Source organism: Camelina sativa, chromosome 16 (genome assembly GCF_030686135.1).
Source record: "Camelina sativa cultivar CO46 ecotype springtype chromosome 16, ASM3068613v1".
In the NCBI taxonomy this organism is placed as follows: Eukaryota; Viridiplantae; Streptophyta; class Magnoliopsida; order Brassicales; family Brassicaceae; genus Camelina; species Camelina sativa.
Window position 1 is genome coordinate 26954522 of NC_141895.1, and position 17771 is coordinate 26972292.

At 35.6% G+C, this 17771-nt stretch overlaps 4 protein-coding genes across 5 annotated transcripts; 2 read left to right on the forward strand and 2 right to left on the reverse strand.

The window, feature by feature from the left end:
- Positions 1–1290: 1290 nt before the first annotated feature.
- LOC104752214 (uncharacterized) lies at positions 1291–1846 on the reverse strand. The gene has a single exon (XM_010474294.3). The coding sequence runs from the start codon at positions 1778–1780 to the stop codon at positions 1427–1429; it is 354 nt and encodes a 117-aa protein (XP_010472596.1). The 5' UTR covers positions 1781–1846; the 3' UTR covers positions 1291–1426.
- Positions 1847–4370: 2524 nt separating this feature from the next.
- On the forward strand, positions 4371–7471 carry LOC104752213 (sulfite exporter TauE/SafE family protein 3). 2 transcript variants are annotated; one of them, XM_010474292.3, is made up of 12 exons: positions 4371–4903; positions 4998–5157; positions 5249–5449; positions 5522–5586; positions 5706–5733; positions 5802–5881; positions 5963–6049; positions 6164–6214; positions 6298–6519; positions 6596–6689; positions 6776–6916; positions 7124–7471. In XM_010474292.3, exons 1-12 carry the CDS (start codon positions 4691–4693, stop codon positions 7207–7209), a joined length of 1428 nt encoding a protein of 475 aa, XP_010472594.1. In that variant the 5' UTR covers positions 4371–4690; the 3' UTR covers positions 7210–7471. The 2 variants fall into 2 exon arrangements, with proteins under 2 accessions (XP_010472594.1, XP_010472595.1); XM_010474293.3 differs by having other exon boundaries at positions 5811–5881.
- A 305-nt stretch (positions 7472–7776) lies between these two features.
- LOC104752212 (uncharacterized) lies at positions 7777–11712 on the forward strand. The gene is made up of 10 exons (XM_010474290.3): positions 7777–8034; positions 8327–8394; positions 8476–8553; positions 8821–8933; positions 9037–9096; positions 9521–9622; positions 9741–10272; positions 10353–10558; positions 10631–10794; positions 11143–11712. Exons 1-10 carry the CDS (start codon positions 7862–7864, stop codon positions 11276–11278), a joined length of 1632 nt encoding a protein of 543 aa, XP_010472592.2. The 5' UTR covers positions 7777–7861; the 3' UTR covers positions 11279–11712.
- A 940-nt stretch (positions 11713–12652) lies between these two features.
- Positions 12653–16938, reverse strand: LOC104752211 (casein kinase 1-like protein HD16). The gene is made up of 16 exons (XM_019238322.2): positions 16281–16938; positions 15952–16083; positions 15793–15866; positions 15609–15678; positions 15461–15516; positions 15243–15314; positions 15054–15148; positions 14909–14975; positions 14692–14821; positions 14397–14615; positions 14159–14298; positions 13902–14076; positions 13689–13779; positions 13444–13601; positions 13152–13340; positions 12653–13072 (listed from the first exon to the last, which is right to left on the reverse strand). Exons 1-16 carry the CDS (start codon positions 16581–16583, stop codon positions 13013–13015), a joined length of 2031 nt encoding a protein of 676 aa, XP_019093867.1. The 5' UTR covers positions 16584–16938; the 3' UTR covers positions 12653–13012.
- Between the last annotated feature and the right edge of the window lie 833 nt (positions 16939–17771).

A 17771-nucleotide genomic window follows, 5' to 3' on the forward strand; every position in this document is an offset into this window, starting at 1 on the left:
TTAATATATCTCAACAAGTGGCTTATTTAAATAACTAAATTTTTTTATATAGTTATTTTCTTCTGAACATTATTCAGATTGTTGCTGTTTCTCTTGTATTTTCGTGAACTTTAAGGTGGATTAAAGAAAGTATTGAATGATCAAATTAAGGTTATACTTTGAATTTCCATCAAACACAATTGTTTTAAAAAATAACTGAAAGACTCTCTACTTTATTTAGGTGGGTTATCGCACGCATCATATATCAATGGCAAAAAAAGGGGACTAAAACTTGGTCCATCATTTTACAAAGTAGAAAAAAAATACGCATTTCTTAGGCATGTACTCGGCTTTAACCATTATGCAAGTTGTCTCAATAATATATAGTCAGAGCTTAATAGTCAGAGCTCAACCACTTGAGAGTAAATGGACATGCACCACGGAAAGAACCCACATGGTCCTGGAAAGCACTAGAGAGTGCTTCCTGAACTCTATGTCGTTCTAGTTATAATTATATCCGATAAAAAAAATTAGAAAGTATATCTCAGCGTATATATTAACGAGATTAATTATGCAAGATGCATTAGTATGTGGATAGTTTAAGAGTGTATTCTCTCATGCATGGACTATGGGTTTTTGACGAGTTGAGTTCGAAGGAGATTGTCGCATGCGCAGCCTACTGCCTACATCATATTTTGATGAGGGAGTATTAATATATTGAAACTTAACAAATATATTCTGCCTAAAGGTTTTGTCCGCATGTAAATAATAATATAAGGAAGAGTAAATGAGAAGTAACTAGATATTCACCTGCAGTACACCGCGGAACTATTTTTTAATAAAAATAAAATATTATTTATTTTATTTAATAAAAATAAAATGTTATTTATTTTGTAGATTAACTATATTAATAACTGATATTTAATTTGTATTTTTTAAAATGTATAACCTTACAAATACATATATATATTAGTTAGTGTAGAAAGTATTTTGTTTGAGGTTTATTATTTTATATTATAGGAACTATAACATACAATTAAATATTGTGTAATTATAAAATTAATTCATATTGTTTTGTAAAATTGGAAATTAAATATTAATTAATTAAGGGAAATTTTATTATGAAGGAAAATCTTGTTTTCCAAAATCAAAACTTAATATTAATTACTTAAATAAAAAACAAATTAATAATTAATGTCAATGGCATGTTTGTAAATATGTATGAACTTCAGGATTTATAGATATAGATATATAACATCCCAATAATTTTATGATACTTGCCTAATATATTAATCAAATCCTAGCACATTCTTTAACCCAAAAAAAATGACATCCTAACATTTTTTTTTTCATTTTTACATTGCTAAAGCAGTAAAGCTACATGATCTCATCAGTTAAAAAACAAAGTTTTAGAAAAATAATGGAAAGAAGAAATGAAAAAGTAAACTTAATACAAGAGCAAGCGTGTTGCTCGGATCCGAGTGGGATCAGCGAAGCGACAAGAGAAAGACCTAGAAAGATTCTCAGGTTCGTCGTGGTCGTGCCATCCTGGCCCTTGATCAAAATTCAAAGCGTAATCGTAAGGCTCATAAGCCACGACCTTAGTGGAAGAAGAACGAGACGGCAACAGCTTGAGCTTCATCAACAAAACCTTCCACTTGGGCACGAGTCTTTCTCTTCGTTGTTGTTGCTTCTGTTCTCTACAACTCTTGCTGTATCTTCCAAGTACAATTGTCTCTCTGTAAGAAGAAGCTGATGATGATACGTTCCATCTCTTCTTGCTTGGAGATTCAAACATCATTTTTCTCTTCTTTTTTTTTTGTTTGTTTGGTTGGTCGAATATTATTTTTGTCTTCTGTCTTTGTGTTATTTATATATTTGTAGTAGATGGATGGATAAGGAGACGTAAAAGAGAGACTAATTCAAAAGTCAGCTTTGAAAGGCTTATGAAACTGCGTTAGCCAACTTGTATGAATAATTAATTAATTCGTGAAAAGGCAGCATTTTAAATGCCGGTTTCTGACTAATTTACAACACACACAACAATATAATAGTCAAAGATCTGACTTGTTTTTTTTTGTTGTTGTTGTTGTTGGTTCTTGACAGAAGATATAGCGATCATACATGAAGAAAATAAGCTAGGTATTTGGAAAGGTCGTCTCTTATCTATAAATCTGAGTTCTAATTTAGAACAAAAGAAAACCAAGTTCTAATTGCCATAAGATGATATATTTTTATATAAGTTTTAATCTTATATACTAAATATGATGTGTAGACAAAATATCAAGATCTTGGATTCTAGGCCTAGAAGACACCCGAATTTATTAGAGATATTTTTGTTGATACTTTCTTTCGACAATTTTCTGACGAATTTAGTTTGTGTTAAAACAAAAAATAACAAGACAGAAAACTATTGGAAAACAGAAAAATTAGGGAAAAAAAAAATCATTGGTAACAGATCACTTACTTGTGTGCACTGCACCAAATTTTAAAATAAAAGTAAGGATAGGATAGTTTTGTTTCATTGACAATTTAGTTGGCAGTATATCGAACAACTAGTAATAAATAAATCCTCTACAACATAATACACTGTAAAATAATAACAAAATTAGGCACATGAGAAAGGCAGTATAGAAATTTACTCATTTAATAAGATAATACTAATAAAAAAATCATGTGTAAATAAGTGGTTCATTAGTATTCTAAACTAATATCATTTAAAAATATACCGACTCCTACATATGCATTGTTTTCTTTACTCCTACATATGCATTATTTTCATTATTAATATGTGGCAACTAAACTCACTACTCATAATTATGAATTTATGTGTATCATTTACAAAGCGGATTCATCTATATTCTTTGTTATTTATTGTCAAAACAGGTTATTGTATATTAAATGTTTAGATCAAATTGTCTTAATTCATATTTTCTAGAGTTTTAAGATAAAATCTTACATTATATAACAATTGAAAAAATTATCTCTAAATTAATAAATAAATTAGCATAATTATAAATGAATAAAATATAATTTATTTTTTGATTATTAGTTTATAGAGGTTTTACAGTAATCTGAGTTTGTTGGCTCCCTATTCTAGTTCAATTTAGATTTGATAGTAGTATAATATGGGTATGAGTTATCTATGCAGGCAAACACATTTTATCAACATCATTTTCAGCTTTTTAAGTTTTAACCACTATACAAAACATCATTAAGAAGAAATAATTTGAGATCCCCATTCTCTCCTAGTAGTCCACCACTTTGACTGTCCTATATAAAAGGCTTTATCCCGTCAATGTGATACTTGCGTGCCAGTTTCAGATTATAAATAATTATATAAACCAAGATCACACTCTTTACGCTATAGTCTTAATTAGTATTCTATTAAAACTTTATATGACTAGCGAATTATATGTATCATGGATCTACTACATGCTAAATCTTCACCATTTGTTCATCTTCCGTCTGTTTGACATATTAAAATTTTGTAAAGATAATGCGAGAACTAACCATATTTAAGGCTTTTATGTTCTATAAAGTTCACTCAGATATTTGTTGTTTAATTCGACACTTCAACCAATTTTTTCCTTTATATGTTTTGAGTCCAAACATCATTCATTTATTTAAGAGTTAAGACAATCATTTTGCATTCTTTATCAACAAAATTGACTGCTTCATTATTATTAATCATCTCATTGTATGTTGTAACAAAAATTTCGCCAAATCTGTATCCTACAAATTAAAATACATCCTAGATAATGAATTTCACCTTTGTACATCATGTCATATTTTAGGGTTTAGATTTAGATTTTGATATCTTGATATAGTGAAATATTTTAAGAGTTATTATTATCATTTATTATTTTTTCGGCACTACATTTCATTTATAATGACCAGTCCTCAAAGAGTAAAGTAGAAATAAAAGTAGAATTTTGGGAACTACCACTTTTCTTCTACCAATTTTTAAAATTTCCATTTTATCTAATCATTTTTTATAATACCCTTTATAAAATCTAGAAATTTATAAAGTTTTATAGGGGTTTTAAACCACTTTGGAATAGTAACAACTACTTGGAGATTGGATCCAAATATTTATAAGGTTTTTTAAAGGTTCGAAAAAAGTTTTTAACATAAATTATGATACTTTTTTTTACGTACAACTAGAAGTCTTAAATTATGATACCAACCAAATTAATCAAACTTTAAATACACATACACATTTTTTCTCTCTTTCTTTTAATCTATCTCCCTAATTGGCCAATTCTTTAATGCAAATAGTAGTATATCATAACAGGTGGACTGAATGACATTGTTGTGCTTGTCCAAATAAAAGAAAAGTAGTTCTATTACATCATTACGTGACCTATAGTGTTGTCTCAATGTGCGTCATTAATGTTAACATATCTGAATTTCTTCATAAAAAAAGGAAAAAAAAAAAAAAACATAAGTTACACACACGCAATCGCTCTGTCTACTTGGCATTCTTAAAAAACATAATAATTAAAAATTCAGAGTCCTCTTCATTTCGAATATTCATTTCTTTTTGTCGAGAATATATTGAATCTCCCATGCACCTGTCGTCTGAATCCTGATCTCTCTTTAGATCGTGGAAGCGACACACCATTTCCTCCTCCTTTTTGAATTTGTCTCCTTTTCCCTTTGTTTTTTCCACCATCCTTGATTTTTTTTTCTTTCTCCGTATACCAAAATGGCGGAATTGAAATCGAAGTGGTTGGGTTTGAGATCGGTAATCCTGGTATTTCTCAATTTCGCTCTAGCTTTCGCCTTCGTCTCCGCCGAAAGAAGATTTATTAAAGGAAAAGCTCAGAGATTTGATTCAAATGAATCAAGTAGTTTCTTTCTCAAAGCCGTTAATTTTCTCTGGGAATCTGATCAAACGGGTTACCACCATGTTTGGCCTGTAAGTACCATTCTTCTCAAGTCTCTCTCGTCCTCTTTGTGAGATTGTAATTATGTTCTTCATGTGGGAGGTTTTGTTTTGGTTGTATAAACAGGAATTTGAGTTTAATTGGCAAATCGTTTTGGGAACACTTGTTGGATTCTTCGGTGCTGCGTTTGGTAGTGTAGGTGGTGTTGGTGGTGGTGGTATCTTCGTTCCTATGCTTAGTTTGATTATTGGCTTTGATCCTAAATCTGCTACTGCTATTTCTAAATGTAAAGATTCCTTTTTTTTAACAACTATTTTCTCTTTGGTGTTTTTTTTATTTATTTTAAAAACTAGCTAATAGTGTCATGAGTTTTGTAGGTATGATTATGGGTGCGTCTGTGTCAACTGTGTATTACAATCTTAAACTGAGGCATCCTACACTTGATATGCCAATCATTGATTATGATCTCGCCTTGCTGATCCAGCCTATGCTTATGCTTGGGATTAGTATTGGGGTTGCGTTTAATGTGCTTTTCCCAGATTGGTTGGTCACTGTTCTACTCATTATCCTCTTTCTAGGTAAGTGAGTTTCAGGCCTTTTCCCCAATCTGCGTTAGAGTCACCATTTTGATCAATGTATCATGTATGCAGGCACGTCAACAAAGGCGTTTTTGAAGGGTTCTGAGACTTGGAATAAGGAAACTATAGAGAAAAAGGTACATCACGAACCTCTTGGGCAAACTGGGGTTGGTTGTATCATTTATTGCTAGACTGTACTAATCTTAATGAGTAATAATAACCCATCAAACTATTTTTTTCTTTATTGTTAATACAGGAAGCTGCTAAGCGTTTAGAGTCAAATGGTGAGTTTAAACCTCTGTTTTGCATTTATTGGGGAAAACATTACTCACATAATCTGCTTTTTCATTAGGTGTATCAGGCACTGAAGTGGAATACATACCACTTCCCGCAGCTCCGACCACGAACCCTGGAAACAAAAAGAAAGAAGAGGTATATGCTATTCTCTTTACATTACTGCTGGTTCTGTCTTTGCAAGTTATGTCACAGTTAACAAACGCTAATGTACTGCAGGTAAGTATTCTTGAAAATGTATACTGGAAGGAACTGGGACTTCTCGTGTTTGTATGGGTTGTATTCTTGGCACTGCAGATATCCAAGGTTAAGTATTTTTTTTTCTTTATCTAGCAATACATATAGATATGTATCATTTGAAGATACTTGTTTTATGTTCAAACCATATTGATACTTCTTCATGGTCTACTATTGAAACAGCAAAATCTGGCTACTTGTTCAGTAGCGTATTGGGTCATAAATTTGTTACAGGTACAAAGTCAATTAAGTTCTTTTGCAGAGAAATTCACATATACTGCTTATAGATGCTTACAAATAATCCTACCGTCATACAGATTCCGGTTGCAGTTGGTGTATCAGGCTATGAGGCAGTAGCTTTGTACCAGGGTAGAAGAATCATTGCATCTAAGGGACAAGGAGACTCAAATTTCACCGTTGGCCAGCTAGTTCTTTACTGTACATTTGGCATATTGGCAGGCATAGTTGGTGGTTTACTTGGTTTAGGTGGAGGTTTCATCATGGGTCCATTGTTCTTGGAGCTAGGTGTACCACCACAGGTGGTTCTTTAACAAGTTGAGTAAATGTTTATCTATAAAAGAAACATTATTAATCGAGAATGACTTGTTTTTGTAGGTTTCAAGTGCCACAGCCACTTTTGCAATGACTTTCTCATCATCCATGTCTGTTGTAGAATACTATCTTCTCAAACGATTCCCTGTTCCATATGGTGAGTTCTATATCATTTTGTTCGATAAGGTCACATAATCGATTATATTTTCTTGATATCCTCATATTTTTTAACTTTTTATGCAGCTCTGTACCTAGTGGGAGTAGCAACGATTGCAGCTATAGTTGGACAACATGTAGTCAGAAGGCTAATTTCAGCCCTCGGTCGGGCATCTCTCATCATCTTCATCCTTGCATCCATGATTTTTATCAGTGCGATATCGCTTGGTATATATTATCTTCTTGTCACCCGAACCGTTTTTTTTTATATGTTTTGCTTCATCCATATATTAGCTGTACAAATATGGCTATTCTGTATTTTCGAATCATTTGAAATGGATATAACGAATACTTTCCGCAGCCACTGGCGGGTTTTATCATGGTATCACCTTTGAAATACATGTAATTTTGTTATCGTTGTGTCTCTGTTCGTAGGTGGAGTGGGAATAGTGAACATGATCGGCAAAATCCAAAGGCACGAGTACATGGGTTTCGAGAACCTTTGCAAGTACGGTGGTTGACTTTTAGGAATTCTGGCTCAATGTTATGGTTTTTGGAATTCTTCTCTTTTAAGTGATGCCAAAATCGGCTGTATTTAGTGTGTAACTTGTTGGCTCCATTCTTGATGGCAAGACTTGTGGTCTTGGTGTCGTTTACTTAGATTTGAAAATTGCATTATTAGCACTATTCGTTTTTTTGGTTGAAAATGTAATTTATGGCAACATAAGGGATTTTGATCATTTTGTCAACAGTATTAGATGGAAATAACTTTATTCAGTATCATTATCATTTATTATAATTTTATTTTCATTGAATTAAGAAATTTATATGCCACCTTCATCTTTTTCTTATATATATATATATATAAATTATATAAATTTATTGGGGAAAACATATAAATTATATAAATTAAGTCTAAATTTTCGGGTTCGAATTCGGGTACTTGGTTTTGGTTTTGTTTGCCCAGCCAACAAAACCTTGAAAATTGTTAATTTTGTTATAATTTACTAATGGTTTGAATTGTTGGGCCGGGTATTGGATCCAGAAACCGGCCCGATAACTTAACCAGGACGGAGACAAACCTGGAAGACGCAGAGCCTCTGGTGGCGAACAAAGGACTAAGGAGAGACTCAACTCTGGTGGCGGGTAAACGAAACTCTGAGTCTGAGAGAAATGGACGAAGAGAGGATTCGAGAGAGAGAGAGGCTTCAGATCGAGCAGATTCGTGAGCTTGATTTCGAGGAACTACAGGTCGAAGAAGTCGATTACCTCCACGATTCCGATTCCGATGATGATAATGATGTTGATCTCTCTGCATTTCCCTTTTCTTCCCACGCCCAAGCTTCGTGAGCAATCAAATCTCTCCTCGTATACGATCGTTTTCTTACGTGCACACTCTATTCTTCGTTTCATTTGCTCTTTCTCAGTGTTGTTTCTACAGTATTGAATCAGTTTCTCGACTAGTTTGATTTTCCAGTTTTTTGCATTACTTAGGGTTTAGTGATCCTATAGGTAACGGATATACGAAACAGTGATTTGATTATTCTTTGGGGTGTGTGAGGAATCAAGCTGTTGCTTTCATCTTCGTTTAATACTCGTTGTATTTTCTGACTTTTTATTTGGGTGATGCTTGACCAGTGGTAACCTTGGTGATGATGAACTTATTTTCAACCCAGCTTTGTCTTCTTTACATACCTATCTTGGCGGTATGGATGGATTCTCTCGTCTTGTGTGTTTTCTTATATGTTTTGCCACATCTGAGCTTACGTTTTTGTATTGTTTAACAGAGGTTGAGGACACTCCAAACAGAATTGCTTTTGCGGATGGAGGCACAGTATTGAAGATCCCGCTTTTCTATCTTGAAGGTATTTATAATAATAGATACGGAGTGGTTATAGTTTTCTTCTTTTAGTGGTTACATCTGTAGCATTAATCTAAGAATCATGTTCACGGACATGAGGTGCTTACTTGAATTGAACAAGCACACTATGTTTCTTCTTCAGATTTACTTGAAGTACCTTTTCTATAAACCAATTCGTGTGTATGGTGTGAAAAGTCATCTGTCCCCTCCTAGTGTTTTGTACCCAGATATATGTGTAACAAATTGACCCTGCTGCTTTGCAATACTTCAGGAGTGGTTCTTTTTCCAGAGGCAACACTACCCCTTAGAATTATTCAGGCTAGTTTCTTGGCTGCTGTTGAGAAAGCTTTAAACCAAACTAATGCTCCATCTACGATAGGTGTGGTAGGTTACTTAGTCCTTTGCTTTGCTTGATTTGGGTTCGAAATATCTTCTTCTTTTCTACAAGAAAAAATTACTCATCTGAAATTTATCCTGTTATATTCAGATCCGTGTTTACAGAGAAGGTGCTCAGCTCAAGTATGCCAGTGTGGGGACAACAGCAGAGGTGATCTTTCTAAATTTTCTCATTTCTTTCTATTGATTGTTAGATGAAGTTACACCTGTCAGATTTCTGTTCTAAAACATATTTTGCTTTTGTCTCATCTTAAGACCTCCGTGGTTTTGTATTCGAAATTTTCTGCAATTTTTGTATGGAATTGTGGGATCTGATGTGATTGGTGTTAGCACGAACATCTCTTAAGATATAAATACATTTTAGAACTGGCATCCTCGTTGATCAATTTCTTGCGTGAAATACTGTAGATTTTATATTATTTGCGCAATGTTTCTGGAGCAATGCCTGAGAACAGGGTCTTGATGCAGACAGTTGGGAAATGCCGTGGTTTTTGTTTTATATATTTAATTGGTGGGAATGATTTGTATCTTCTAGTTCTCAACATGTAACATACTATTCTCGGTGATAATCGCAGATACGACAGTTCCGTCGACTTGGTGATGGTTCATTCAATGTTATTACTCGTGGACAACAGCGGTTCCGTTTAGTGCGTCGTTGGACTGACATTGAAGGATTTGTATGGACATTCTCTCATAGATATACATAGGCATTCCACCTCTTTTATTAGTGAAAGAGGGGAATGCATCTTTTTTTATTCTGTAAGAAGCTTATATCTCATGAAATCCTTCTTGCAGCCTTGCGGAGAGCTACAAATTGTTGAGGAAGATGTACCCCTGAGGACTCCCAGGGATGCGTTTGGAAAACTGGTACCGTTAAGCAAGTTGCAAGGTCGCTCACCCTTGAGTGCAATGACGTTATCTACACCTCTTAAAGATATGGACGCTCAGTCAGTAGCAAATTCTGAAGAAAGTTTCGAAAGTGCTCTTTCTCCTTCAGAAAAAAGACTTCATTATTCAGTAGTTGACTCAGCAAGTAGTGATGATGATCTAGTAGTCAGCACATCAGAGATGCAATCTAGTGGGTCTAACCCATACAGCTCTAGGTCCATTGGATGTTTAGCTTCTGACCATGATGACGAAAAGGAAGATGGGCAATCGTCAATTAGTAAGACTCCTGTTTCACAAGAGATATTTCAGAAACAAAATAGGCTGGCAAATTTCCGGGGAAATACTGATCTAAGCCGATTCCGCATGGCCCCAAGAGCATTTTGGCCTTTCTGGCTATATAGGATGTACGACTCATATTATCTTGCTCAAAGAGCAGCAGGTAAACTTCTTGTTCGTTTTGATATTTTTCTAGAAGTAGCACACGTAGTTAGAGTCTGCTAATGTTAAGATAATATGCAGATCTGTGGAAGCAGATAGTTGGGGTTCCAAACATGGAGGCTTTTGTGAATAAACCAGATATTCTATCCTTTTCCATTGCTAGTAAAATCCCTGTGTCTGAGTCAATTAGACAAGAGCTCTTGGAGCTCAATGGAGTCTCCTACAGATTGCAGCGAGAAATTGAATTGCTTGAAAGTTTTGATCGTGTTCGATGTAAACACTGTCAGGTATTTTGTGGGAGCATGGTATATACCATTTATACTTCCTCTTTGTTCTGATACGTTTGCATATTGATGCAGACTGTCATAGCAAGAAGAAAAGACATGTTGGTTATGTCTAATGAAGGTCCTCTTGGTGCATACGTAAACCCACATGGCTATGTGCACGAGATAATGACCTTTTACAAAGCAAATGACATAGCGCTAACGGGTAGACCTGTTAAAAAGGACAGCTGGTTTCCCGGGTAAGAGTTTTTTCATCAATGTTTGTCCTTAATCACGTTTATATTTGAACTAATTGACCTACTTCCTTCATTATACTTATAACTCATTTGGTACCTCAGTCATTTAGAAATAGAGCTCAATCACTATTATATGTCCTAGGGAGCTTACAAGTTCAAAACAAGCTAATTTTTTATAAGCATTAGCATATAAAGCAGCTGGCGCAACTTGTTGCAAGTAAACCCTTTAGATCAATTGTTCATAGGCATAGGCTAACTTGTTTAGAGCATTGGATCTTGTACTTTATTAAGCAGCCTAATCCGTAATCTTTCAAGTCTACCATAACTCTGATTTATGTCTTAAATCCGCAGGTATGCATGGACAATTGCAAACTGTGCGACGTGTGAAACCCAACTGGGTTGGCTTTTCACAGCGACAAACAAGAAGTTGAAGCCATCATCTTTCTGGGCAGTTCGGGGCTCACAGGTCGCAGATGACATGTGCTGAAACGGTATTAACACCAGGTCTTCCTCACGGATTCAATTCTCTTTCAATACCAAATCAGTAGTGCCAAAGAAAGGTGTCGACCATAAACACCCCCCAAAACCGGTACCATCCTTAGTTATCATTTATCCTGAATATTACAAGATAGCTTGTGAAAGCTAAAGCTGACTAAAAGTATAGTCTCAAGTAGTAACAAAACAGCTAAAGGATTTTGATATCTTCATCAATATACATAACATTATATATGTACTCGCATGCATGATGTGGTGGTGGGTCAATGAGTATGATATTCCAAGGTGTGTTCTTAATATGGGAATATCCGTTCAAGTTTCATTGCTGAGCGTTTTAGTTCTGTAAAGAAAGCGTCACTTTTGTGTATGGAATACGTATGCTAATATTCTGAAGGAAATAAAGGTTAAGGGTGACTTGGCTTACTATATGGATGAATTAAAAAGTATCAATTGGAATTTATCCCTTTGATTGTGTACGAGATTTATATTTCTCTTGGATCCAGTTTTGATCCATAGACTTTTGTCGTATATCAATAGCAAACTGGTTATTGTTACATTTATGAATGCATAGAATGTACTGTCACTGACGCTTCAATTGCAATTGAGCAAATGATAATTAGTTTTTAGTTAACTGGTTTCGTTCATAGATCAAGCTTAGATACGAGAATACCAGAGATATCAATAGTTTGTATCCGACTGCTTGACATCTATATTTCCTTAATTTACTGATGGTGTGTGCTTCACTAAACAACAAAACCAGATGAATAGAAAAACATGAGTAGGACATCTGAAACAAAAACAGGGCAGAAATCAGAAAATGCAAGATAATTTTTTTTCCCGTTTCAACACAAGTGAGACTAGTTGATGACAGTGAACTTGTTTTGCATGCACTGCAACAAACAAAATATTTGGATCACCGCTGTACATGCTTACTTGGATCATCGCTGTACCTTTCATGCTTCAAACAAGTACTTTGTAATTTTGAACCATGAAAGAAATAATTACCATTCATCTCAGATACAAAGCAGCATACAGCAGTGATGACGAGATGTCCCCATATTCTGCTGCATTGACCTTATGATTCAGTTAGCAATAGTGAAGAGCTGCTGCAATAAAGCGAAAAGAAAGGTAAAGATAAATAACCCCCATACGACATCTTAGAACAGCTGAAGTGTGTGCGGCTGTCTCAGAAAGCTGATCGTTACAATTCCAGAGGAGTAGCCCAACATCACCTCATTTTCAGATGTCGAGAAGATAAAGATGACGATCACGATAGGTTTAAATCTCTCAACAAAAGTGTCAAAGACCTCTTTTATCGTTCAAATTCTTGGTTCCTACATTCACTGACAAAATGACAAGACAAAACTCTCAAGACAGGTATAATAAATATCAAAAACATCCATTTCCTTCTTCATTACAGCCACTGCCACATAATATCAACATGATCTTGCAAAAATATAAGACCAGACTACCCTTTTTTTTATCTAAGAAAGTTAAACATATTTCCTTAAACAGGTCATCCAAGTTGAAAAAAGGACAATTTTGCAGTTGATACACTACAATACAGCACTAGTGAAGAAGAGTCTGGCGTCCATCGTTCATTCAATCTTCCTAAAAGATTTCCCTAAGCCACAGCATCACTGATCACAACAGATGTTTTTTTCTCACTGAGCGGATGTATGGTAAAAGCTAAATGAGTTGCATCCTAACAGAAATTAGAAGAACTTCATGAGACAGTTCGACCATAACAAATAGATGCTATGTAAAGATTTTTGCCCCATTTTTCCTGCACAAAAAAGACTACAAGTTACACCCATGATGCCAAATAACAAAGGAGAAGGAAATAAAGAGACAAGCAACCAAACCTTGACATGATTACTAGGAAAAGCTGAGGTTCTAAGAGTCTCCTGTGTCTCATCAGTAAGCTTTCTTCTTGGCACACTAAGAACAAAGGCAGCCTGATCCCATGTTGCAGCAACTGATGTAATTCGGTAGCCATTTTCCCACCGACGATGTATACCTTCGCTAGGGTATAGAAAATCTAGTTCCACAACCTGCATCACAGAACAATCCTCATATTATCATGATGCAATTCCAACTGATGCATGCTTTTATTCAAGGCAAGAACCAAAAGAAAATAAATTAACTTCATAAGACCTGGTCAGAAAAACAAGCTCCACGCGACATTACAATCCCCCATTTGCTTCCAGCAGTTGCCATAGATGTAACATAAAATCCTTCTCTCCACTTTTTATTTATCCACTTGAAGGGAAAAGAATCGCTGACTTTGTAGGATTGCTGTAAATACTGAGTCCCTGAATACAAAATATGAATGTTGTGAAACATAGATAAAACGGTAACAACTGTTACACCAGCAATCAAAAGGAATAAACCAACATTACCCTTCGACATAACCACAAATGAGCTCCCGTTACTTGCTCCTGCTACTGCTGTAATGTAGTAATTCTTTTCCCACTGTTCCATAATCCATTCCTAGAAGATATGGGCCAAATGACAACACAAACAAGTTGAAGAACATCATAAATGGAAGTGACAGCAGCTATGCAGACATGAGAAATTTGGAAAGATTACCCAAGAATATTGAATAAAGCTACCTTGTGGAGAAAGCTCGGTGATAGCTGGTAAACTTGATCCGTAAAGCCAGTTCCTGCATCCATGATCAAGGCCCAGAGATTTGCGCAAGAAGCTACACTGCTGATAAATAAACCATCCTCATTTCCCTTTTCAATGTGTTGTGCAAGCCTTTCATCAGCGACATTATAATGATATCTGCACAAAGATAAAAGACATGTTAGCAGCATGTTTATATACGTACGTACCAAGAACTCTCAAGTAAGATACAAGATGGCACCGTTGTTTCATAGGTCTGTGTGCACTGTAAATGCTGATCCATTGTGTTGCTGGCATTCCCAATCTGACCTTCTTTGTTGGTTGTTCGTCCTCCTCGTCCATTGTCAGCCTCCCCCTCTTTTGACCCACTTGATGTATGAGCTTCACATCAGACAAACACGAAAAAGCTTAAGGCATTCTAGACTAAACCTCAATAGCATAACCACAGTAACATGTCATAAAAAAGATCACCAAATCACCTTCTGTGCACCTTCAGTATTAATTGGCCTAATGTCTGGGTTTGGGCCAACTACTCCATCAAAAAGGGAGATATATTTTGCATAGTCAGGCTCCTCATCAAACTTCAAATTGACAACATGCTCAACAAATTGACGAAATGGTAGGGGGCAGAAGCAGCAAAGAGTTTCTGGGGAAGTAGCCATCTTCTTCTTGCAAACAAGGAAACCTTTGTTCTCTCCCTAACAAAAAAATTTCATGATTGGCAAGGAAAAATGCCAAAAAAAATCGAATAATTTAACTTTTAGATCCCCCAACCTGGTAGCCTTGCCATGGAAGCCGGCCTCGGAGAAGGAAAACAAGAGTGTAAGCAAGAGATTCCAGGTCATCCCGCCGACTACAAGTTCTGCCAAGATGAGCATGTACACTAGCATAACGTACTGTTCCTCTGAGAACACAAAATGCAAAACATTAATAAGTAACAAAATGATAAAAATCAATCTCACAAGCTTTATGACTAGCTGAATCAACTTACCTAAAAACATCAGGACGCTGGTCATATTCGACATGTAGTCCAGTTGCATTATCACGCCATTTGGTTGCTGCAAGACCAACAACTTGGATAAGCAGCACAAAGAAAGCAAAGTATGCTTCCTCCTACTACAAAATACAGTACATACCTAAGCCGAGGTCGACAAGAAAAAGTTTTTTCTCTTCAGGAGTCCCGGGAGGCCCAAGCAGAAAATTCTCTGGTTTGACATCACCATGCACATATCTGCCAGAGACAGGAGAATATCAGAAAACGAAAGTTATTTAAAGCAATAGAGTTGCAGTAGGCGGTACCGTCAGCAAGAATATAAGAAAATTACCCTCTCGAATGCATCTTTTCTAATATGGATATTGCCTCAATCGCAATACATGCAACCATCTCTGTTGACATCCTGCATCATATAAAACAAACAAAGCATATGGTGAGTACGAATATAACTGGCTCATCTCCGAAACACATCTGTTCACCAGTGGTTTATATAACAAAATCTTCAAATGCTACAAAATAACGTAAAGGTTTCTCAGGTGGGATGCTCACGCTTGAGTGGTACTATTCCAAACATCCCATAGGCTAGGCCCAAGAATATCCATAACCTGTATGAACGATTAAACACTATAATTAGTCATACTGCAAGTAGCTACGAACAGAAAGTGTTTTTGTTCAAATCTAGCTAATGTCAACATACCATCACATAAAAATCACCTTGCCGACCTTTAAAATGCACTCGCGGCACACCATGACTGCCACCAAGTGCACTGGACAAACAGATGATAAAGCATACATTAGTTATCTCATCCTTGTATAAACCAAATATATGGACAAACAGAAGAAGATTCCTAGAGCCAAACACAAGAAACCATAGCGCTCACTTGTAAACTTGCCACTCATACGGTGGTCCATAGTTGCATCCTTTGCTGCTTCTATGCTCAAATTTCAAAGCCACCTGCAAAAGTGGACACATCAAAATTAAATATAGCTCAAACGAAATCAAAAGAAAGCAAGTAAATCTGCAAACACATATAGCATACCTCTATAGCTCCCGGCCCATATCTAGCATTAGGAGTGGCTGTGCCCATCTTTCGACCAACATAAACTTGTCCAAAACCTCCTTTGCCTAGTTTTCTATCTAACTTGTACATAGGTGAACCACCAACCTGAACCTGTAGAATCAACGAGTCAATACTCAAATCATCTTAAATCTTAAAAAAATCAAACTTTTGCAAGAATCAGACATGCCAAGTTTGATAGATTTCTCCTAATCAAGAACAACACCACAAACAATGCAAGAGACAATAGTCCAACCTCGTAAGAGCTAAATTGCGTAGAAATAACAAAAGCCAAACAATAAAGGTGACACCTTTTCGGGAAGTGGAGGAGTGTTTCCTTCATCATCAGGCACTGGTGCTGCTTGACCGCCACTGTCGTGTTCATCCATCTTCTTATCTTCTCTCGAAACCCTAATCTGTTCTTCCTCCTTTACAGCAGTATTCACCAAAGGCGTCGTCTTCTCTGCTGCTACAATCGCCTCCTCCTTGGCCACCAGTTTCTTCAGCCGCCTCGGATTTCTCCTAACTGGTGATTGTGTCAAAGCAATTGGGTTCTGGTTCGGGTTCTTATTATTAGCCCGATCTCTGTGTGCGTTGCTACGCAGCTCAGGCATCGTACGCTTGGTGGTCGACGTCCATGGAACGATCCAACTCACTGAGAAAGAAAGAGTCTTCCAGAACCATCCGAGGGTTAGGATAATCTGAATCGAAGATAACGAAGAGATAAAGAGCTGCAAATGCAAATGGGGTTTGAGAGATTTGGGGATTTTTTTTTTTTTTTTTTTTTTGGGACTTGGCAATCGAATCTAAGAGGAACTGGACTCTGATCTTTTTTTTTTACCTTCTTCTAGTGTTTTCTTCCTTTACTTTTTTTTTTTTTTTTTTTTTTTTTTTTTTCTTTTGCCACATGTTTGAGATTTCTGCGAACAGTTTTATTGATTGAATATGAAAAATGGTAGGTTTCATTTCAAGTTTATCTCATGATCTCTTCTTGTTTATGGAGAAAAGACCATTTCATTTTGACTGATAACGATCACAACAACATGTTGGGTTTCGAGTGTTGGCCTCGACTTCCACACTATTGATGAATCATCATGATATTTCTTGGTGAACTCATCCAATGGAATGTTGAATCAACTTCAATTAGTGTTTGAAAGAGATGTTCAATATGTGTCTCATAGTATTTTGTTTGATACGACAAGTTACATATTTTTGTTTCTCACCGTGATTCGACTTAATCCATGATGCAATTCTCTTCTATGATGGCAGAAATGTACGTAGACGGAGTTAAGCCTGCTTGAAGACACTGAAATTTAGTTGTGGAATACTTGCAATGATGAGTAGCAGAGACAAATGCCAAAAGCAGACAAATAGAAAGAAATTTGTTACATTTGGTGAGATATGAACTACTTTTCAAGAAGAATAGTTCCAACTTTTAAAAAAATTGCATGTGAAAGAACTAAAGAATGGATCGTAATATTTTTATTTAGGGATATAGATCGAAGTCAACCATTCATAAGGATATCTCGGACTAACCTACAAATTTTGCACCTTTAATTCGTAGATGGCAATCTCTTTTTATGTTAAGCATCTCATGTTAAAATGTGAGTCTTTCTTTGAAATTATATATACCTTTCGTATAATGTTTTAAGAGAGTGTATGAATAAAGAATATACTTTTAAACCGTAGTAGGTATCTTAGCTGATAGAGAAATAAAGAAATATATGGAAACACTAGCACAACTACAAGGGTAGTCAAGTCTCACATTTTTTGTCAGTATGCACATACCCATGGTTACTAGT